Source organism: Phalacrocorax carbo, chromosome 4 (genome assembly GCF_963921805.1).
Source record: "Phalacrocorax carbo chromosome 4, bPhaCar2.1, whole genome shotgun sequence".
NCBI lineage: Eukaryota > Metazoa > Chordata > Aves > Suliformes > Phalacrocoracidae > Phalacrocorax > Phalacrocorax carbo.
In genome coordinates this window covers 27,446,243-27,470,511 of record NC_087516.1, presented here as the reverse complement: position 1 = coordinate 27,470,511, position 24,269 = coordinate 27,446,243, and the positions used below count along the sequence as shown (strand labels likewise).

The 24,269-nt window shown below is 37.7% G+C and overlaps 1 protein-coding gene across 4 annotated transcripts in view; it reads left to right on the top strand.

Moving 5' to 3' along the window:
* The window catches only part of ATP8A1 (ATPase phospholipid transporting 8A1), a 125,469-nt gene that overhangs the window by 72,315 nt on the left and 28,885 nt on the right, over positions 1 to 24,269 (top strand). For all 4 annotated transcript variants that reach the window (XM_064449359.1, XM_064449360.1, XM_064449358.1 and 1 more), the window contains 6 exons: positions 1,139 to 1,311; positions 11,378 to 11,561; positions 11,666 to 11,776; positions 18,545 to 18,619; positions 18,748 to 18,870; positions 21,338 to 21,416. In XM_064449359.1, the coding sequence (XP_064305429.1) occupies positions 1,139 to 1,311; positions 11,378 to 11,561; positions 11,666 to 11,776; positions 18,545 to 18,619; positions 18,748 to 18,870; positions 21,338 to 21,416 (745 nt within the window). The remainder of the gene's footprint in view (positions 1 to 1,138; positions 1,312 to 11,377; positions 11,562 to 11,665; positions 11,777 to 18,544; positions 18,620 to 18,747; positions 18,871 to 21,337; positions 21,417 to 24,269) is intronic.

Below are 24,269 nucleotides of genomic sequence, written 5' to 3'. Positions count from 1 at the left end.
ATAACATGCAGTTGCTGTGGCCTTACCTTAAAATATAATTTCACAGAATCACAGAATGGCAGGGTTTGGAAGGGACCTCTGGAGATCATCTTGTCCAACCCCCCTGCTTGAGCAGGCACACCCAGAGCAGGGGGCACAGGAACGCGTCCAGGCAGGTTTTGAATGTCTCCAGGGAAGGAGACTCCACACCCTCCCTGGGCAGCCTGTGCCACTGCTCTGGCACCCTCACAGGAAAGAAGTTTTTTCTAATATTGAGGTGGAACTTCCTGTGTTCCAGCTTGTGCCCATTGCCCCTTGGCCTGTCGTTGGGCACCACTGAAAGGAGCCCAGTCCCATCATCCTGACACCCACCCTTTAGATATTTATAGGTATTGACGAGATCCCCCCTCAGCCTTCTCTTGTCCAGGCTGAACAAACCCAGGTCTCTCAGCCTTTCCTCATAAGGGAGATGCTCCAGTCCCCTGATCATCTTGGTAGCTCTGCGCTGGACTTGCTCAAGGAGTTCTGTGTCCTTCTTAAACTGGGGGGCCCAAAACTGGACGCAGTACTCCAGATGTGGTCTCGCTAGACCAGAGTAGAGGGGGAGGATAACCTCTCTTGATCTGCTGGCTACACTCCTTTTAATGCAGCCCAGAATAATTGTATTTAATACGATAGCTAGAATTATCAGTTATAATGCATGTACTTATGAATTATCTCTGTTTCTTTTACGTTTTTCTACACATTTAGGACCATTTTATATAACAGTGAACAGAAATTGTTTCTTCTGGTATCTATATGTATGTGAATTTTCTTTTCCATAGGTGTGTAGAAAACTTACTTAGAAATATCTTTTTAGCAAACATTTATGCAAGTATTGTTGCCATTCAAAGAGCATTAATACTTCCACCATAACTTATATACATATGGTTTTTTGGCAGAGTGCAAGAGCAATCCTATATACCATTTCTACTGTGGTTTCTAATAGTACAGCTGTTACAAATACTTTTTTCATTTTATACTGTCTATTTGATAGCATAATCAAAAGGTAATTTCCTCAAAAAACGAAATGCCAGTGTTTCTGATCACACTGAAAAAAAACTTGGACTTAAGAGTAGTAGGAATTAAAAATAATGGACACAATATTTTTGTGCAACAGGGAACAAGGGAGACGCTTAGCCATCATTGCAGTACTCTTGGTGATGCTTTAAGGAAGGAAAATGATTTTGCTCTCATCATTGATGGTAAATCTCTGAAGTATGCTTTGACATTTGGTGTGAGACAGTATTTCCTGGATTTGGCTTTGTCATGTAAAGCTGTTATTTGTTGCAGGTAAGGTTTACATTATTCTTTCTCTACAGTATTTTTATTGGTATATAAAGATTAAGAAGCTCCTTTTATTTCAGAGAAGATACAGATATCCATGTTGCCCAACCATGAAATATAAAAAAAAAAAAGCCTTCAGTAGCTGAAGTTATAAAATACAGTCATTCAAACAAAATATTTCTGTAGAGCAGTCTGCAACAGAGTGTACCTGTCAAACAAAGTCATTCAGATTGCATATACCCAGAAAAATAATTTGTTATCCTTCAAGGGTAGTCTTAGCAAGATTGAGACACTGATTTTAACCTTAAATTGATACTACAGTTAACTGCAGGTTTTAGCACATCTGGATTCTTTTGTAGCGCTTTCTCCACAGACAAGATTTTATATCCCTGCTTTTCTGTAAGCCATGGATTACACTGTGTAAGAAGAACACAAAAATATTAAAGGTACTACTCTGGGTGATTTTTATTTCCTGAAGCTGGTGGAAACTCGTTTTGGGTTTTTTTTTGTTATTATTATTCCTGATTGTTTTGGGGTTCTTTTATGCAATCAGACGTTCATCCTTTCCTGTACACATCAGCTATAAGAGCTGTAAGCTTACTCTAACAAGTGAACTTTTTTCCAGATCAAAGAAAATTAAATATCTGCCTTCTTTAAATATGCACAATATGAAAATGGCTTGGTATGTCTTTTAATATTTCCAGATTTATATTAAGGAAGGAATGCATAGGACTGTGTAAGTGATAGCTTATGTGTTTTGGGGCCTTCTCACATTTTTATGGCATTAAACACAAAAACTGCAAAAATCTCCTGAGCAGTACATCACCTTTTCCGCATTTGAATCATTGAACAAAGAGGGAAGTTGGGTGCTTGGTAACTAGATAAACAAGAAGTGCTCCTGTCAATGTTTAAAGAACTTGGTTTAGGCCAAGTGATTAATCTGTCCAAAAGCAGAAGCAAGGACTTTTCTTTACAAGACCATTGGCAACACAGGTAGGATATCTGTATTAAAAATGCATTCAAACATTCCAGAACTGTGGAAATCACTGTTATTTTCATCAGTGTCTGAGGTCACTATTACAAGAATAGCCAGTTAATGTTCTCAGAGTATTTTTCACTATTTTGACCCTTGCAGTAGCATGGGAAAAGCTGTTTCCTATATTAAAACAGGAAAAATTAACTCAGAAACAAGATATTCAAGGTCAGGAGTCCCTGTAGCTTGCTGTTTCTCAATATACAAATGTCACAAATTCAGGTTCTCCCAATTAATGTGGTACTGAAATTTTCAGGATTGTCTGTGCATTCAAGTTAAGTTGAAATCCATATTTAAATAGGATGCTATGTCTGATAATATTTACTTCAGAAAAAGAGTCTATGAAAAAGGAGATCAGCCTGGATTTTGTACAAGAACAAAATAATTCTTAGAATTCAGCATCACTTCTTAACAAATCCAAATCTCCTTTCAGTAAGTGTATAAGCTTTCTGCCTAGTATCTCATTATTGCCTGTCCTATTATCTACCTAAAGGTAGAGCCATGCTTTATATAAATGTGAGAACTGTTGTAAATACACCTTAATAGGTTGTCAACTTTTGATTAATAAAATAATTAAAAGGAAGGTTCTCATGTTTAGGTAGAGAGTTTAATAACACTCCATTACAATCAAGCAGATTCATCTGAAAACTCAGTGTTCAAAATGGAACTATTTGTCTACCTTGCAAAAGGACAGGAGAAAGCAAATAACAGAATCACGGAATGGTCAGGGTTGGAAGGGACCTCTGGAGATCATCTTGTCCAACCCCCCTGCTTGAGCAGGCACACCCAGAGCAGGGGGCACAGGAACGCATCCAGGCAGGTTTTGAATGTCTCCAGGGAAGGAGACTCCACACCCTCCCTGGGCAGCCTGTGCCACTGCTCGGTCACCCTCACAGGAAAGAAGTTTTTTCTCATATTGAGGTGGAACTTCCTGTGTTCCAGCTTGTGCCCATTGCCCCTTGGCCTGTCATTGGGCACCACTGAAAGGAGCCCAGTCCCATCATCCTGACACCCACCCTTTAGATATTTATAGGTATTGACGAGATCCCCCCTCAGTCTTCTCTTGTCCAGGCTGAACAAACCCAGGTCTCTCAGCCTTTCCTCATAAGGGAGATGCTCCAGTCCCCTGATCATCTTGGTAGCTCTGCGCTGGACTTGCTCAAGGAGTTCTGTGTCCTTCTTAAACTGGGGGGCCCAAAACTGGACACAGTACTCCAGATGTGGTCTCACTAAGGCAGAGTAGAGGGGGAGGATAACCACCCTCAACCTGCTGGCCACACTCCTTTTAATGCAGACCAGGATACCGTTGGCCTTCTTAGCCACAAGGGCACATTGTTGGCATGAGGTCAACTTGCTGCCCACCAGCACTCCCAAGTCCTTCTCAGGGGAGCTGCTTTCTGGCAGGTCAGCCCCCAGCCTGTACAGGTGCATGGGGTTGTTCCTCCCCAGGTGCAGGACCTTGCACTTGCTCTTGTTGAATTTCTATAGGTTCCCCTCGGCCCAGCTCTCCAGCCTGTCCAGGTCTCACTGGATGGTAGCACAGCCTTCTGGTGCATCAGCCACTCCTCCCAGCTTGGTATCGTCAGCAAACTTGCTGAGGTTACACTCTATCCCATCATCCAGGTCATTGATGGATATGTTGAACAGGACTGGACCCCGAGCACAGACCCCTGAGGAACACCACTAGTGACAGGCCCCCATCCAGACTCTGCCCCATTGATCACAACCCTCTGAGTTCTGTTGTTGAGCCAGTTGTCTGTCCACCTCACTGTCCACTCATCCAACCCACACTTCCTTAGCTTGCCTGTGAGGATGCTGTGGGAGACAGTGTCAAATGCCTTACTGAAGTCAAGACGGACAACATCCACTGCTCTCCCTTTGTTGACCCAGCCAGTCACACCATCATAGAAGGCTGTCAGGTTGATCAATTATGATCTTCCCTTGGTGAATCCATGTTGACTGTTTCTGATAACCTTCTTGTCCTCTACAAGCCTGGAGATGACCTCCAGGTCATCTCTGCTCCATCTGCTCCATCACCTTCCCGGGGACGGAGGTGAGGCTGACTGGCCTATAGTTCCCCAGGTCCTCCTTCTTGCCCTTTTTGAAGACTGGAGTGACATTGGCTTTCCTCCAATCCTCAGGCACCTCTCATGTCCTCCACGAGCTTTCAGAGATGATGGAGAGTGGCTGAGCAAGAACATCCACCAGCTCCCTCAGCACTTGTGGGTACATCCCATTGAGGCCCATGGATTTGTGAGGATCCAGTTTGCCTAGGTGATCTCTGACCTAATACTTCCCAACCAATGGTAAGTCTTCCTTTCTCCAGATTTTTCCTCTCTTCTGGGGGCTGAGATGCCTCAGGGCCAGCCTGAGCAGTAAAGACCGAGGCAAAGGCAGCATTCAGTAACTCTGCCTTCTCTGCATCCTGCGTCACCAGGGCCCCTTCCTTGTTCAGCAGTGGGCCCGCTGTATCCCCAGTCTTCCTTTTACTGCTGATGTATTTAAAGAAGCCCTTCTTGTTATCTTTGACATCCCTTGCCAGATTTAATGCCAAGTGGGCCTTGGCCTTCCTCGTCGCATCTCTGCATGCTCTGACAACGTTCCTATATTCCTCCCAAGTGGCCAGTCCCTTTTTCCACATACTGTGAACCTCCCTCTTCCATTTGAGTTTCTCTAGAAGCTCTTTTCTCATCCATGCGGGTCTCCTGGCTCCTCTGCCTGACTTCATTCTCCTGGGGATGCACCGATCTTGAGCTCGGAGGAAGTGGTCCTTAAATACTGTGCAGCTCTCTTGGACCCCCTGCCTTCCAGATCCCTAGCCCATGGGATTCCTCCTAGCAGGTCTTTGAAGAGGGCAAAGTTGGCCCTCCTGAAGTCCAAGGTTGTAACCTGACTCATAGCCCTGCTTCTACCTCGCAGTATCCTGAACTCAACCATCTCATGTTCACTGCAGGCAAGGCTACCCCCAACTCTCACATCCTCAACCAGCCCTTCCTTGTTTGTTAGGATAAGGTTGAGCAGCACATGTCACCTCATTGGCTCCTCCACCACTTGCATCAAAAAGTTGTCCCTGATGCTCAGTAGGAACCTTCCGAATCGTGCATGGCCCACCATGTTGCTTTCCCAGCAAATATCAGGGTTGTTGAAGTCCCCCATGAGGACCAGGGCCTGCGACTGTGAGGCTACTTCCAGCTGTCTGTAGGTTTCATCAACTTCCTCTTCTTGATCAGGTGGCCTGTAGCAAACACCCACAACAGTGTCACCCATATTTGGCTGTCCCTTAATTTTTACCCACAAGCTCTCAACTTGTTCTCCTTCCACTCCAAGGCAGAGCTCCAAGGTTACAGTATTCAAATAAACACCTGTAGTCTTTCCATCCTTTCTGTCAAGTGATATGCCACCAATGTTATTTTTTTATTATATTTTTATGATTTAGCTTTGTAGCCATGCTTCAGCATGAAACACTGAATTTCAAACTAAGGTCTTACTGTCTTTTAAACTCAGATCATACACTGATACACAGTTTATACTATGTATAAACATTTTTCTAATAGCAATAGTCTTTCTGACAGGCAAGTTGGAGCTTTGTGCCTGTTCTACCATTTCCAGTTTTGCTCAGTATACAAAGTAACAAGCAGGAGATGCTGTAGAACTGCTCTTTCAAAAGTATGATTCTTTTTCTTGTCTTTCCTTGATTTGAAAACACATTTTATGCCATTTGAAGAGACAATATTGCCGTTTCCGTTGAACTCTAGAACAATCGAAGGATATTCTGTACCTATAGCTTTCTTTTAGTGGTAGCATTTTTATGATGAAACAACAAAGTGCAAAATGAAAGTTTCTGTAACTCACTTAGGTCAGCTGGTTTCAATACATGTCTAGGTACATGCTCTGATAGATTTTTGTGGTTGTTTAAAAATTGGCTGCAGGTTTAAAACTAAAATATTTGCTTGTAAAACTCACTGGTTTAGTATGTGCTTTTTTAATATCATGTGCTTTGCAAAAGTCAAAATTCTATCAAAATATTTCTGTTAGTGCTCCATCTTCACAAAAACTTCATTTCCTTGTTTGTGAGCTTGAAAATAAAAAATTTTAAAATGGTAATTTTTGATTAAGGTAAATCACTTAAATATAAGTTGTTTCAACTAAATGAAAATGTCGGTCTTTTCTCTATCAATGTAAAGGTGGTAAATATTTTAAGCACTCCTTGGTTTTAAAAGTATAAATTACATCACTTTCTCTGAAGTTTTCAGACTGTATTCACTTGTTCAGAAGCATTTATTACCAATGGATTCTTCCTCAGACCAGCCATAACACAGATGAAGCTGACAAATACTCAGTAGACATTTCATTTAAAAAATCTGTGTATGTTATTAATTCCAAGCAGATGTTTGGCTTAAAGACTTTGATTAACTGAATTCCAACTCTGTATTGGCTTCAGAGTAATGTGTGCAAGAAGAACGTTAAATGAATTATTCTGTAGTAAAAACATACAGCTAAGAGTGAAAAAAATGAACAAAAGGTATTTTTTGTTGGTTTAATCATGAACTTCATGCACCAGGCAATGAGAGTAAGTGCCATCTTCCAACTGCCCCTAAAACATTGTCTGAAAGGGAAATAAGCCACTATTCCTGGAAAGTTAAAAAGATGAAAAAAAAGTTCTCAGGTCAGGAATCTTGCATAAAGCTGGCTGTAGCAAGTCTTAATACAATACTCATCAGCAGAGTTCAAACAAAACATGTAATAAAATACCATAGAAATGCTTTTTTGTACATTTGGACCACAGAATTTCTCTGAAGGGCTGTTGGTCAGAAGCTTTCTTCCAAAGTTCATCACAAGGCTGTACCTTTGAAAAAGTCTGATAGCATGTGTTACACTGGCTGCTGAATGAAACATTAGATAGCTACTTTCAATTCAAAGTCTGCATTCTTTTTCACTCCTTTATTTTTTGCTTTTGAAAACTCACACAATTACATTTTATGCAATGGTTTTTCTCTGATTTATTGCACTTAAAGCTTAAGAAATTTTTCTTAATTGGCACAGAGTATGATTAGGGGTTTTTTTCAGCTGATGGAACATCAGGTGAAACCAAAGGTGAACTGTGAGAAGGTGTCCTCTGGCAAATGGAGAGAACCAGAAGAGCTAGCCAGTGGTAGTTAAAGTATTGTACGTGAGCAAAGATGAGTGTAGATACCATGTACCCAGTTTCCCTTCACAACACTGTCTCAGTGTTAAGCACAATGGTCTAGCAAAGAGAGGCAACCACTATTAGTCTGTCTATGCTAGTAATTTAGTAATCTATTTAATGTTGAGGTTTAATCTAGCTGTTGAAACATGGGGGTTTTTTCTTCCTATAACTTTATAGGGTAGGTAAAATGAAAAATATTGGTATTTTCTAGAGAAAAATGGAAAATATTTTCTTTTTTCTTTTCCACATGAGCTATGGACCTTATACTATTCCTTCATATTTGTTTTGTGATGCTGAAATTGAATCAAATGCCAGGGTGTTCCATGGTAAAAAGAGTACCTTGGTAATACGGACTGAAGTCATAAACTTATACCGTTAAAAGTATGGCATATAGTGACGTGTCATTATGATGCATATATAAGATCTCATTCTACAAAAGACATGGGGGATTGTAGCTGAGATAAATAATATAACAAATATGCTTCAAATGTAATGTTCATTTATAGAAGAGAGTATGCTTTAATTTCAGCAGTTGCATATCTGGGTATAAAATACACACAAGAAGACAGATCATGATCTCTCAAATTTTTTAAAATATTTCTGTTTAAAATTTGGTGTTTTAAAACAGTTCTCTCTATATGGTTGGTAAGTTGACTTCCTCCATCAGGAATAGTTTGGGATCCTCTTTCAGCTCTTAAGTAGTCTGAGTTTCAGAAATGTTGTAAAAGTTTTAGCTAGTAAGAATTGTGATTGTTACCATATTTTACTGGTTTAGACAAAACTTAATTCTTCATGGATGTTATATGAATAAATGTGTGTTTCAGGACATAAAAGCATGTCTAGAAAGCCTTGGTTTTTTCCTACGGTTTTAAGCTATGTTTCAGAGTAATCATGGTGAACCTTAGATGGCTAAAAACTTAAATAGGCTTTATTTTAGTCAGAAAGGACTTTCTTTTCATAGGAAATTAATGCTGGTTTGGTGAAATTTGCATTTCTAAAGGACATATTCATCAAAATTTCTCAAAGACTGTTTCTACTTTTGCCATTATTAGTTATCTTTTCTCAAATCTTTGTAACTTGGATTTGTTAATAAAGGAAATGGATAATGGATAGCATCAGCAGTGTGACGTCAGAGATTTGGGTTTTTCCTGAACTTTTTCACCATTCTGCTGCATTTCCTATTTCAATGAACACCATGAAATCAGTTACCAACCTCAGCTGTCAATTCTAAGAAAAACTTTGCTTTCCTTTTTTTAAGTTTATAGCTTGTCTGTCATGTGAACAGTGGATTTTGTTATGCTATCTCTCTGTTTGGGGTTTTTTTTTAAAAATTGCATTCTTACGCAGGCAGAATGGAAGGTAGTTGGCATGGCCATTAACTTCAGAGATCATGTAATTAATTGCTTGTTGGCTGTGGTTTTGGTAGCTATGGTAGAGTTTACAGATAGCTAGAAAAAGTGATGGCCAAGCATTGCCATATCTCTGTGCTTAATAGAAAGAATACAATTGGTGCTTCAGTGTTCTTAACTGTAAAAACTTAGTGTTGAATGTGGAGAACTTAATATCCCTTCCTTATTTGGAAAGAGATGGGTGTTTTGTTCTGTTTCTGTTTTTTTGGAGGGGGGACAGGAAGAATTGTGATAAGGAAATATATACAACCAGTTGGAGAAGAAAACTGCCTCTCAAATTGAATTATGGATCAAAAGTTTGGTCCAAATAGAGAGCAATGCATTTTAACCTGTAATGTCAGTCTGTCAAGTGTCAAGACAGGCAAGTCATTCAGCCTTGGCTGTAATGGCAGAGATCAATGAGCAGACAGGAACATTTTATTAAGCCATGTACTGAAAAATAATTTGACTAGGCTATATAATTGGAAAGACTTTATTTCTTATGTAGGTGGCTTGTTTTTATTGTTGCCCTCTTTAGCCCTGTTTTTGTGATCTTAAAAATCAATCAATATAAATAGGACAGTATTTTTTTGCCACATTCACTTACCAGATTTGATAGAATTCTTTGAGGTATAATTCTTTAAGCTAGAAAGGATTTACCCATCAGGAATCTTATTAATAATATAACAGTATAATTTTCTCAAGTATCTTGAGGCCTTTCAGTATTCACATACTTATGAGAATGGTGCCTTTGGGACCTTCAGCTTGCAGCAATTTTTGTGAGGAAATTTAGGACTGCACAGATGCCATAATACAGCTGAATTTTTGGTGTCTGGTGGTAATGTTTCTTTTTGTTACTGAGCTTGTGAGTGCCATACAGCAGTCTTGGTTCAGGTGAGGACTGTACTCATGAACTCTACACAGGCTATGTTACTTGGCAGTATCCCAGTGAGCAGCAATATACAGAGCATGTTCAGGAAGAAACACTATCTGGAAGTAATTGCTCTTCTGTGCTTTTCCTTTGCAAATTTGTTCCTCAAAATTTGTATTCTTAATTTCTTACATATTTCTGTGTTTCTATTTTGTTTTTTGACCAGGAAGACTTAAGTCTTCCCTACATAATCTGTAACTCTGAAATTTTGTCACTGCAGGGAGAATCTTTCACAACCCAAATTGCAAAGTTCCAGAAGCGTATGGTACCAGAGGGGTAATTGGCATGAGTGTACATATAGAAGACTTGCAGGAAATTAATTATAAATACACGTTTTTCCCCAGTTTTCAATGTCAATATATATCCAGTGTCAAGTTCTGCTTCCTAGCCATGTCTAGTTTTTGCATGGGGCATCTGGAGTGAGTTCGTCTGGAAGGCTGGAAAGATAGATAAGGAAAGGACAGTTCTTCACCAGCTGCACATCCCCAGCTCCGCAGCAGGAGTCATGCTTTTGTACCAGAATTGCTCTCTTTGTAGGATGCAGTGAACAGCGGTGGCTGGGGAGACAGACTCACAGGGCTGTTTGCATTTCTTCTTGTTTCTGTTTGTACCATGAGACAGGAGGGGCAGGGTTGGTCCTTGACTCCAGGGCCAGGAAGCGCAAGAGTGGATTGCCTCACTGCTTAGGGTTTGCTCCTTCCCTTCCCCACCCTGTGAAACCCACCAGTCTTAGCACATAAATTCTGTATAGTATTTTCAGTTATGGGTCTCAAACACTACAAGGACTGAATTTCAGCATACAGAGTAAAACTATCGCAACATGAAATGAAAGGTACATGTGTGACACACACAATGGTAGATGGAGCCAAAACTAATATAGTTGCATATAGAGCTTTTGAGAGGCATCCCTAGAATAATTTGTCCCCTCAACTGTGGACAGGCATTTTCTTAACGACAGATAATTGGAGCAGTCCTGAAAAGAACAAGGGAGAAATTACCAGCAGTTAAACAAAGTGGAGGATCAAGAGTCAATGTTTAAAGTTGGTTCCTCTAATTTAGGAGCATAGGCTATGTTAACGTAGTGGCAGTCCACTCTGTTTGTTATTTCCTGTTCACTTTGACATCTGTGTCTTAAATATCTTGTTGTTTGTTTATAAAATACATATTTAACCAGAGAGGAAAACAAAAAGCATAACAACAAAATATGCCAAAATCTGCATTTGTTGTAAGTTAATACTGGTAGTGGCAGTGTTCGGGGTTTCTTCCATTACTCTGTTTTAGAGGCCCATTGCTGTTTGACCTATGTCTCTCCAGTTCTATTAACATCTTGCTTCAACAAATCCAACTTTTCTATGAATTTCACTGGGAAGGTGCTTTTAGCATACAGCCAAAAGGGCAATAACAAGGCCATGTCACTGACCAGCATGTTAGTTGGCCTGGTTTTGTTACCTTTTCACAGAATATAAAGTATGTTTTGAGTACATTCATCTGAAAATCCTGTATTAAACCTTTTACTTTCTGTTACCCCTTAGGGTATCACCACTTCAAAAATCTGAAGTTGTAGAAATGGTTAAAAAACAAGTTAAGGTAGTAACTCTAGCAATTGGTGATGGAGCAAATGATGTTAGTATGATACAGACAGCACATGTTGGTGTTGGTATTAGTGGGAATGAAGGTCTACAGGCTGCTAATTCTTCAGACTACTCAATTGCTCAGGTAAGTCATTACACTGTAAAAAACTACAGTAAAGTAGTTTACTACCAGATTTAATATTGGGGTATACATGTTCTGATTGTATGTTCATTTTTCATTTTTTACAGTTCAAGTATTTGAAGAACTTGTTGTTGGTTCACGGAGCCTGGAATTATAACAGAGTAGCTAAATGCATATTGTATTGTTTCTACAAGAATATAGTCCTTTATATTATCGAGGTAATTTTACAATACAGTAAATGCTACTTCCTGCAAGTAAAACCTTTATTATTTTGAGCTTTTGGTTATAATATATGATTTTAAAGAAGCGTTTAAACTGTCAATTAACACTTACTAGTACTGAATCTTGCTTTTTAATAAACTCATTAACATTAGAGTGATTTTTTTACTTTAAAAGATTGTCTTAAAAACACATACTAAATATTAGTAGCAAATGTTTGTGTTCCATAATACTGCTAGCTTATTAAAATTCTGAATCTGTAACATCATTACAGTATTTAAGGTATACAGTTACAAGTAGCCTTAAATTTACCAAGAGGTATATGTGCTTAAGCTCTTCGAGCTGGTATCAGTCACTCTCCGGTTCACAATCTGAAGCCCTTTTTCAGGTCACTGTTGAACTGCAGGGCTGTTGCTGCTCAGAACAGTAATAAAAGTTTTTACACATATGTTTAGTTACACTGATGCATTTCTTTCACTTGTTGATGGGGTAACCAAGCCTGCTTAGGCTCTAGTTCACGAACAGGGATACTTTTCCCAAAAGCAGCTGACCTAGTTTTCTCACCTGGGATTTTAGGGAGACTGGAGTCTTGTGAAAAAAGACAGTAGTATGAGAGGACTGTGTTGTAATAAATGTACATTTATTGGTAGGTATGGTTAAGACAGCATGTGTAGCTACAGTTTTCATAAGCACAAGGCAACCCTAAAATTTTGAACGTATTTTTTAAAGGATTTTTAAATTTTTTTCTCTCCCCCCCTTCATTTACTGTTCCTCTTTTTTCTTTCAACAGCTGCTTGCTTTCTTATAACCAAATACATATCTAGTAATTATGATTATAATTGATTCAAGCTTTATATTCACAATACTTTGGGTTAAAAAACCCAAAGGATTTCTTTTTTTTAAATTTAATTTGTTGCAAAGCTTGATCGCACAATAAGTTTTTTATTTCAGTCTTCTGTATTTTTGCGTTAATGGAATTAACAGTTATTCTTAAAACTTTCTTAGCTTTTTTAAATATATTTCAAATTAATGTCTGAAACTTGTGCAGTATGTGTCCAGTGTTGGCTGAAAGAAAATGCTTTATTTCTGTTAGACCTGAGGTAAACAATAGGTTAATATTTCCAATTTTTATATTTGTGTATGTGGTCTTACACTGTTGCAATATTTGAAGATACTTCAAACATCTTTTTATGTGCAAGTGTTGTAGCCAAAAAGTATGCATTTTTTTCTTCACATATTTTTTACATTTTCTAAATTTTCCTTTTTTCTTCTTTATTCTGTTATTAATGTAAATAGATTTCTACCTAAGTAGTAGCAAGTTTGCGGCCTGTTTAGAAAAACATAAAGTAGAAAGCCATAGAACAAGCAAATCCATTAAAGATCCTTTTTTGCCTTAGAAGTGATGGCAGACTTTAGATCTTGCATTTCAAAAGCTGAATATCTGATTAAATGATTAGACTTCTAGAAGTACTGATTAGCAGTAGCTCTTGAAGTATTTGAAAAAACGGTATTCATGTATACCTTGTGTTTATAGAAGACATACAAAGTTGGCCTTTAGAACATACTACCTGATTTTTTTCCTTATTTTCTGTCATTGTCACCTGCAAGCACATTGTAAATTTATAACTTCAATCAGATATAGATATCCCACCGTTTGTATTCTTTGTGAAAGAAAGTTAAATGCAAGGTACTGAGATCATTGTCTAAAAATACAAAAGACTAGAAGAGGTACTCTCTGCCTCCTGAGTGGATGGAAGGGCAAAGAGATCATTTTTACATGTGTTATGACCCTTTATATATAATGCATACGAGCATTTTACCATACACACCTTCTCTGGAAGACAAGATGACTTCTACTTGAATTCCTGCCTACCCAGCGTTTGTCAGCTCAGAAAACTTTCACAGATGTTAATAGCTCATGTCAATACTGTGAGTGAATGGGCAGAAATTCATCATTGAATGTCTCTAGAAAGGACAACTGCCAGTCTTGAATCTCTCTTTTCAGTTTTTTGTACGGATCAGGCGTGGGAGCAGAGAGCTCAATGAGTATTTGTAAGCTGCTGCTTAATATGCAGAAATGCTACATCAGGAAAACGTCTGTGAAGCTTTTGTGGCCACACCTCCTCTGTCTTGGAGTTTAGAAAATACTGTGAAAGGCATGTCTGGAAGTTGCTTTAAGCAAGTTTCCTTCTACTAGCTGACAATAACTAAAAATACCTACCTTTACTTAATAGAGGCATATTTTTAAATGTCTGCTAAGTACTAATCAAACAAGTAATGTAATAGATTCCATTTAGTCTAAAATGCAGCCTTTTTCCTAGACATTCATGGGGTGATATGAAATAAGTGACATTGTTTCTTGGTTCAGAAAATGGAGAAGGTCTATAATAATACTCCTGCAGAGTGATTAGTGTTTATCAACATTTAAACTCCTATTCATAAGAAACTAGAACTGGTCTGTAATAACTTTTTCTACTCAGTGTCTTGATGCAGTAGATATTTAAACATGGGCTTCATCTTTTGCGTGGGACTAGTCCTAGTAACTAAATTTAGAGGTTATATTCTGAAGTATCATTCTAAATTGCAAATGAAAACTTTGAATTTCTAATAGACTGCTAATGCACATTATTAAGCCTGTACCAGGCCTCGAAGTCACATAGGATAAGGCTATGCAGAGCCTCATACTTATTTTGAAGGGACTGTCATTACCTTATTATGATGGTTAGATTGATCTAGCGATTGAGAACTCCTGTGTGGATTGGTTTTGGTTTTGTAATTACCATTACTGCATATGCCTTTTTGTTAAACTACTTATTTTGTGAAGTTATGCAAATCTCCCTTCAACATCGGAGGGACAAAATTTTTCTACTCCTACTTTTTCTTCTGCTAGCTAGTAATAACGTAAAATAACTGTTTTATATTAAATGAAAAAAGGTTTACAATTTTAAAAAAATAATTATTTTTTAAGATCTGCATAGGTCATTCATGTTTCCTGTCAGGGAAAATTCATGCAAAAGAGTGAAAGTCCCGACACAGAAGAAACATATGCATGGAGTTCACATTTAAAGTTCAGTTACAGATCCTTAAACAAGGCCATTCCTCCACAATTTCCTTTGCCTGACACATCACATGAATGCCTGTGGTCATACTGAGACCCGTATCATGCATAACCCCAATGTGAGCAGGCTTTCTGTATATATTTACCCTGCTTCTGAGCTGTAGGGTTGAGGTGCTGTTGTTCAGTATGCCATGGCATACTTAATGTATGCAAACTGCACCAAGTTCAGTTTAAAACACTGAGAGCAGAAAGTGATTGCGCTCATGCCCACTTTTTTGCATTATGTGGTTTGAAAACTTACAAATACAGGGATCTGCATTGAGGCCTATCTCATTTTAGCTGAGCTATGAACCTAAGTCTTTCATTTTCAATGGAAATTATGTAGCAATTGAACTGTAAAATGGTCCGAATTTTCGCTTCTCCATCACTTAGGTAGTCTAAATTACTTCTCAGGGACACCTATCTCCTGTCCCTCTGTATAGGGGTGCTGGATTAGTAATCTGAGATGTTAGAGTAGGACCTACCACCTAGGACAGAAGTGGCTGAATCTGCTCTTAAATTAGTATCATGTAAAACATGACCTAAAAACTTCTTTTGCAGGTGCAGCTGCCTTTGTTGTCCATCATAATCAAATGAAACGTGCTTATCCATGAATAAATTTCCCACTGTGAACAAGAAACTGTGTGTTTCTTGTCACTGTCACTATTAATACTGTAGTAAGCTCCACAGTCGTTTTTCCATGTATGGTTAATTTATCTTAGTGTAATTTTCTAGGGTCCAAGGTTCAGAAGTTAGAGTAAGTGGATGACTTTCTTCCCCTCTTACAGTTTGAGCTGAGGGCTCTATTTATCCTTGCTGCGTCCCCCACACGACCACCCCATACTAGATCTGCTAATTATTTTTGAGCCATAGGTGTTCTTAATGTGAACATTCAAATACTATCATGTAACCGGTAGAAAATCCATGTTTCTGCTTAGATGTTAAAGATGTTCTGTCTCTTAAAGTAGTATATCTGGTATTCCACTAAATAGTGGTGTTTCTACTACAGAGGACATTGGTTTTAGCCACATTAAAAGGTTTCTTTTCCCAGCCATTTTTTTTAATAGATTCAACAAGAATTTTAGAACCCAGGGCTGCTACCAAATTTCATCTCTTCTTGGTTTGCATCTAGAGTTCTGACCAAGATTTTTTCTAGTTCCTTAATACACTATAACTTAACTGAAATGTAACTTGCTTGCTTTCTTTGGAAGCAAGTAAATGCTAAGATTTCAGGAAGTTACTATTATAACTTAAAGGATTTCTTTACAATTTTACAGTAAAACTCTAGTTTTCAGAATTTATATAGCTTGAAAATTTTAACTTAAATTCTGTACAAAATAAAACTGAAAGCATCAGGGTTTTTAACAATAAAATGATGCATAGCATTTCTGAGAAGCTTGGTAGTGACTTCATATATGATATTCATTGTAAATTGAATTTTTATCATAAATTCTTGCATTTCTTTAAAACAGTCACTTCAAAACATTTTCAAGCGTCACTTACCTTTAATAAAAGTGAATATATGGAATAGATTCAGTACATGTTCAGGCCTTTCTTTTAAATTAAACTTTTATAACATTTTGACTGTTACAACAGAAAACTAATGTTCTTTGCATATACTCCTTGGTTGTGAAGGGTCAGGTATATGTCTCCTTGTGGTCTGTTTTATTTTCTTCCTAGAGAGTCACACTTTTGTTAAACTCTGAATTTACCAGCCATGAGAAGTATACGTATATGACACATATGCGTATTTATATGTATACATATGTGTATATGTAAATGTACATGTGCCCAACTACTCAGTCACATATTTTCTATTAAAACTGTCCTTTTCCACCACCCTAAACCCTTTCAAATTAAAAATTCTAAAATTTACTCTGGTATTTGATTCAAACAAGAAAAAAAAGGGGGTCAATCACATAATGATATCTGTCCTTCAGTCCTCTCTCAAGAGCTGTCTTCCTAGGCTTGGGGGTAAATGAATGTAGGAACTGTGTATAATGAGAAGGTTAAAAAGAGAGAAGGTGGTTGAGGAGCACAACTTTCCAGCAGTGGTGATGAGGTTCTGGATCAGGTTCACACATTTAGCTTAGTTTTAAAACATCCAAAAATTGTGCTGATGTTGAGCGCATAATTAACTGTTCAGTAATGCACAGCTGATCATGCACTCATCTCACTCCCTTGTACTCAGCTACTGAGGAGATGCTGCTGCTAATAAATGTCTTCTAAATTTATCACAGTTAAATCATAATTCCTATTCCAAAAGTCAAAAATCAGAATACACAGAGTTTATAAAAATCTCATTCAACTCGCATAAAGTAATTCCATTCTCTTTTCAGTGAATAGACTGAAAAGTTAGAAAACAGAGTGCTTGTTACAGTTCAGTTGAAGTAAAGAAATTTAGCATTGTAAGACTTCAGAAAATTCAGTGTATTTTATATCTCTGTATTGCAGCCTCTAATATTCATGATTTTGTATGCAATCTTGCTCCAATAATTGGCCACCCAAAAAATCTGCTTACTTTTCATTTATTGGTTGAACAAATAGCAATTTTAGCTGGAATTTAACTCCCATTTTTAGTGTTAATAGTTGCTAATTTCAGGGGGGTTTCCATCTCAAAGTATTCACAAACATCTTGAAACATTCCACAATATGATGAAAGGCTGAGCTTGTTCATAGAATCTGGTCACCTGGAGGCCAGCCCTGATAAACATACATAGTGATCGTAGCAATTCAGGCTTCCATAATAAAGTCAAATGAAATGTTAACTGTAGCAAAGTCTCTGCAAAGAGGATCTAAACGTTCACTTGAAAAATATGAGTCTTAAACTGAGAGAATGGTGTTTAGGTGATCCTAGCTTCTGTCACCTTACAGCCTATGTTTGTCGTAGGCAATGTCATTTCAGTGTAGTTTGTTAATAAAGATTCATCAGAGATGCTGCTTCTACACTTTGTCATTGAAATAATATGAGCGTGAAGTGAGAAACAGAAGAAAGCAGTTATGCTGCATGCTATACTAAAAAATGTAAGAAAATGTGTCATCATGCCTTTCAAACTAAATTTGTTTTTTTTAACCTTTTGGCAAAAAGTGATAAAATTATGCAATGAAAGAGATTTCCAACTGCACCTCTAAAATATTCTGTAGTTGAGTTAGTGCTTGTTAACTGAGTAATTGTAGTTGATTTAGTGATCTGGTGAATTTCATGTATGAGGAAGGACTATTGGTACAATTTTCACAGCTTACTTTATGAATTAGTTAGGAGGTTTGCTAATGATTAGAAGATGATGACTGCTTCTAATCTGTAGGTGTTTCCTGTGATATTTGTTTTCCCCTGCTATTTCTCAGAATTTTTATTTCATTAAGAATTAAGTACAGTACAAATGCAGTAAGCTAAATCACTCTTAAATACTTAACAAACATTAATTTCCTTCTGAAAATAGCTTCCTCCTTGAAATGAATTGCTCACATATTTGACTGGATAGCCCATTATCTGTTCTGAACACAAGTTGGGTTTATTCTTGTATATATTTTTTAATACGTTTAAGCCATAACATCCTCAGCTGTGTTGTAAATGTGTTCTAGGGATAGCCCTTTATGTGAAGCTGAGAAAAGCAAATCTATTAATCACACCTCACAGGACATTTGAGTAATATACGGTTCTCTTTTTCAGGTGTGGTTTGCTTTTGTCAATGGCTTTTCTGGACAAATTCTTTTTGAAAGATGGTGTATAGGTCTCTACAATGTGGTAAGATGATCTGTGTGTTTTCAGTTATTTTCAATCCTAATCCTAAATTTCTTGAGTAAGCAATCTTTAAGCAAGTACTCACCTCTAAAGTTTTGCAATAAGTTTGTTTGTTTGTTTTAATCTATTAGATGTTTACAGCAATGCCTCCACTAACTCTTGGAATATTTGAGAGATCCTGTCGAAAAGAAAACATGCTGAAATATCCAGAGTTATACAAGACTTCCCAAAATGCACTGGACTTTAATACTAAGGTAGATTTAAAAAATCAAATACAATTAAAACAGAAATTAAGAGGAATTCAGTATAGTTATCCTTTTTGTTCTATGCTGCTCATATTTAAAAATGGAAGGTATTTTTATTAGTACTGTTTCCAGTTGTCCACTTGTCTGTGAAATCAAATTTATCCATTTTTAGCAAATACAGAAATGGACAGCAAGCATTTTATTTTTTTCAGCCCTGATTTTTTTTCTCTGCTAGTAATAAAGCTGTCTTCTATAGGCAGAAGCGATTAGACCTCTCCGTCGCTAGGCTGTATGTATTTGTACTGTTATATGGAAATGGATTACTGAAGCCTGTGGAGAAGTGTTGCAGAGGACAATAAGAACTGTCATTAGATTTGTAGAGGGAGGGACTCGGTACTATTCTTTGTTAATTTGCAGTTGTGATTTTATGGTTTAATTTTGAGTTGATCGGGGAAAAAAATCTTGGAGACAGTTTAGATTGTGGATCATAAGGAATCTGAGGCTACTTTTGGTGGGAAATGGGTGACATTCATCTTGGAGAGACTAGCACAAAAAGTAGTAGAAGAATGTAGGACTCTTCAATATATAAAATATACAAAATTTCTATAGGTTTGTCCATAAATAATCTCTCAAAAAACATAAATGATACTTTTTCCTGACTCTGCAATTTCGTGAATGCATGATGTTTGTAAGAGTTCCTTCTGATTTTATTTGCTTTTTCTAGATGTAATTGCTATATTTCAAGTAATGTCATGGTATGTTGAACTTGGGGACATTTTCAATCTGTCACTGAATTAACAACGCCCACATGTGCTGGTCTGGAGTAGATGTGCGGAGCTGATACAGCATACTTAGCTCTCATATCTGTGCCACTTGTGCTGTAAAACTGGACTACGCCTATCTATATAGAATTATTTTTTTAAACTATCTTTGTTCACTGAAGCATATGACATTTTTCTTCTTCTTCATTTCATCCATTCACCCACAAAAACAAACCTGAAATTTGTAAGGAAGATAGGGAAAATAGTTTCTTGTGCCACTGGGAATGCTTTACAAATACCAGACTTTTCATAGTCCATTGATACAGACACTTTTGTGTTGTGATAGTTTTAATAAATAATGTAAGTCATGAGTTACAATTGTTGGATTTTTTTTTGGTTTTAAGGAAGTCTATAGTATTTTTATTATTGCACATATGTATTGTTGACTTCACTGGAAATTCTGTGGCTATTCCCATACAATTCTTGCTACGAGTAAACATCTACAAACCTCCCACCTACAAAATTCCCACCTATATAAGTTGAATGGTTGGTGTTAAAGATTTGGAAACATTACTGCCTTGAATGTTGATGCAGATGTTTGTTATGGTAAAAGGGATCAAAGGTTATGAGGTCATGACAGAGGTTAAAGGATTAGCATGTGACAATAAGAACTGGTCAGGAAAATGGAAAAGTAGAACTAATTTTTCTTGCACCCACCTGTGCTTTCTGTCAAATAAAAACTTCTGGTAATGACATAGCAAGAAGGAGAGACAAAGGTTAATGAGTAGCACAAGTTCAAATGTGCAAAGTGTTGGAGTGTAAATTGGATCGTACAACCTAGTGTAGTTGTATAATCTAACAAAAGACTTTGAGACATTGTGGAAAATGTTGTGAGGCAGGCAACTTAATTTCAATTGTTTGAACACCTTAACACTTATAATACACATCAGTTAGTTACAATAAAGGCTTTGATTGTCAAAAGCATTGTTAATGAAAAACATGGTTGCTATCCTGAAGGAAGTGGGTTACATATTTTTGATTATGTCTTTTTATGTCTTTATACAATATATTATGGAAAGCATCAATAGGTTGTTTATCCTTAAACTTAATACAGTTCTTTTCAGAAATTTACAAATGAAAATAAGCTTGAAAGTAAAACTTGAATTATTTAGCAAATACATTAAAGAAAGTTTAATATAATGAAGCTGTACACTTCAGGAATGGAGCATGTAAGGGGAAATCTAAGGAGGATACTCTTATTTGTCCTTTTTTAATTCCTTTGTGGAAATATGTAGGCAGGTATATGTAAAACTCAGGTTTTGATTGTTTTACTCTCCGAATTCCTTTTTTCAGAAAATGTAAATTATAAAAGCTAGAGTCCTTTTTAATTCCCTACTTAGAATGTAACAATTGTTCCAGTTGTCTGGTTTAGTTTCATTTTTCTGATTATATTCCCATATGCATACATTGTAATTTCCCTTCAGATTTGAAATTAAAAGGAGGCGATAATAAACACTTTTTTTCAAAACATAAAAATAAACAAATGACCCATGAAGAGCTAAGAGGCAGAAAGTGCCTGTCAGTTATATTACTTCACAGTGGTGGCCTGAAAGAAACACATTTTGTGAATCTAACACACAGATAAAAAGAAAGGTCAGGGTTCACAGAGCTAGTTTATTGCAAATGGTTCTCATGGATTTTCTGTTTTCCCTTAGGTTTTCTGGGTTCATTGTTTAAATGGCCTCTTCCACTCATTCATTCTGTTTTGGTTTCCACTAAAAGCCCTCCAGCATGGTAAGTGTTATGAAAAATAAAAATATAAATGTTGAAATGTACAAAATATCTAAATACCTTCTTTTTTCTTAGGAAAGCTTTATAAACCCTAACAGTACAGTGTGATTAAATTTCAGGCTACTATTTCTAGAACTAGAGCAGATGCAGTATATTTAAAATGTTTTATTTTAAATCTGTTTAAAAGTAGGAATAATAATATGTACATATGCATAAAACTATATGAATAGGTTTTAAGTAAACTTAAACAAGATGGAGGAAAAGAGATTGCTGTTTAATTATGCTATTTTTAATATAATATGCTACCACAGAAAACACCTGCAGGATCCTAAATCACTACTGTCCCTTGCATTGTCTCTTACATTTTGTAAGCTTTTATGGCTGATGTGTATACCTTCTCTCCTGTTACTTTAGGGTCAGACTAGCCCATTGGTTTACATCTATATGAGTAGGCTTGTGACAGAGGAAACTGGAACGTCTTGGACAGCTCAGTTCTGTCATTCTTCTAGTTCAACTGTTGTATGTGCACCTGAGTTGCAGAAGGAAATGGGACAGCTGGGAGGAAAGCTGTATTAGTTAGAGAAAACTTGAAAGCATTGCTTCCAGTTTGTGGGAAGGTTTATGGGAGCTCTCACAGGGGTGGGGTTTTGTTTCACTTCCGCTTTGTGGGGAGGGGGAAAAAAGTGTGTACCCTGCAGCTTTTCTGTAAAATTAGTAGTTTCCCTGATGTAGCCAGGCAGTCTGCCCTGACGTAGGGACAGAAATAATCTCATGGACATTTTGGGCACTGTTGAGACTAGATAGTGATGATGGTCACAGCTGCTTGTGCCCGCAAAGATTAAAGGAAAAACTTCATGCAGGGTATTTTATACTCAGTGACTTCTGATGGGTTAAGGGAAGTAGATCGCGGCCTGTTTTCTCTGAAAGGCCACTGGATGCGAGTTCAGTGGCAGCAGTTTGCATTGGAGAGGTTTAGGCAGCCCAGAAGGAAAGAGGTCCCAAAATGTCAATGCATACTCTAAAACCACAACCTCAAATCCAAACCAAAATCCCCATTCAAAGCTGTAGCCAGTCAGTGTGAGAGATCTATGCATTATGTGATGGAGAAATGTTAAATGAGTATATGCGGTGAAGCAGAATAGAGTTTGTTGTGAATGGCAAAGCTGAGATTCCTGCACGAGCACTTGTGAGAGCTCTCTAGTGCAGGCCTCTTCAGCCCACAGCCCCTGGCTTAGAACCGACCTGATGGCAAGGTGGCCTCTGCAAGTCTGAACAAATTGCCTTCTGTCTTCCTCTTTCATTCCTAGCGAAAGGCCAGGTGAGGAAGGGGAGCAGAATTGAGATCTGGGGATTGTGTACCTGGTGGGCAGAGAACCAGTACCTGCCGTGCGTCCAGCTGGTGCGCAGAGTTCTGCATGAAGGGAAAGTGAGTGCAGGATGGGACCTGCTGTTAATTAAATCTCTGATGGCTGTGTGTGTAAAGAGGAAAAGGAAATAATGCTAAAGTTTCCTAGGGAGGAGCTGATGAGTACCAGAGAGATCCACCTGAGAGAGGAACTTCTGAGAACAGGTCTCAGCCTTCACCTTCTCTTAACAAAGAAGAGGCACAGGAGGATCCTGAGACAGGAAAGGAGGAATGGGAAGAAGAGGGGATAGCTCAGCTTGGTGCTTGAGTTTCAGTGCTCTGACTGATGGGAACAGACTCGGCTGCCTGCCTATTCCTGTGCTTTATCCTCTTCATGCTCTTTACTGCTAGGTCTATATTATAAAGCATCGAAGAGCATGTTTGAGCAGATATTTATTAGAACACTGAAAATTAAATGCTGAAGATTGTGAAAATCTCTCGGACCTCACAGTCTGTCCTTTTCTTTGAGCATTTTCTCCTGTTTACTCTTTAGTCTCACTTGTCCACCTCTTGTCTGTAAGTGGAAAATTTCAAACTGCATGCATTGTAGTAGAGCCTACTAAGAAATATGCGACCAGAGAATAGGTATGGATTTGTAAGAATTGTTTGTCAGAATTTGCTCCATGGGACCTAACCATTGTACAGTACACAAAACTAGAGTCTTTGCACTCCAGTGGATATGAAAACTGACAAGGACATATATCTTCACAGAAGCTTCTTCTGATGCTACTTTGTCAACATAACAGTAAATGGCATGCACAAGTAAATCTACCAACTGTTCCCTCTTTTGTATAACCCTTAAAATGAGCCATGGTCTCAGATTTGTTTTCAGGCTTCCAGAGCCCTTGTAGTCTTTGTGGTGTCCTAGTCTGTCCAGGGAGAAGGTTAAATTGGGGAAGTGCCAGGAATGCAACCAGTATCACTACAGCTAAGGAGGTAGCTGTTGTGAGCTTCTCATCTTGGAATGGGAGAGGTTAAGGAGGACTATTTGCAAGCATTTTTATTCTGGCTTTTTTGTGTGAATTTTCACCTGCTGTCTCTTCCTGAATATCAATAAATAGAGGGGATTTTTTCTGTGATAAACTGGCCTCACAGGTCCTGAAAAGCTTTTACAAAGGAGCACTCTTCTTCCACAGCAAAAATGAGTTTCATTTCAAGCATGTGTAAAGGTGATACGGAGGCTGGAAAAACACTCAACACAAATATAAAAACATACTTAATTAGCAGCATTTAATGTGCCATATGCTAGATGAGGATAGTGGGAAATAATTGTTTTCAGCTAGAGACCTTTTTTATCAGTTTGTCACCTTCTTCTGCCCCCCCCCCCCCCCCCCCCCAGTCAGAGGACTTGTAAACCCACTCCCACCCCAGGGGGGAAAAAAAAAGAAAAAAAACCACACCAAAACAACATACCTTTATTCTTCTCTTTCCCCAAACACAGCTTTTAAAAA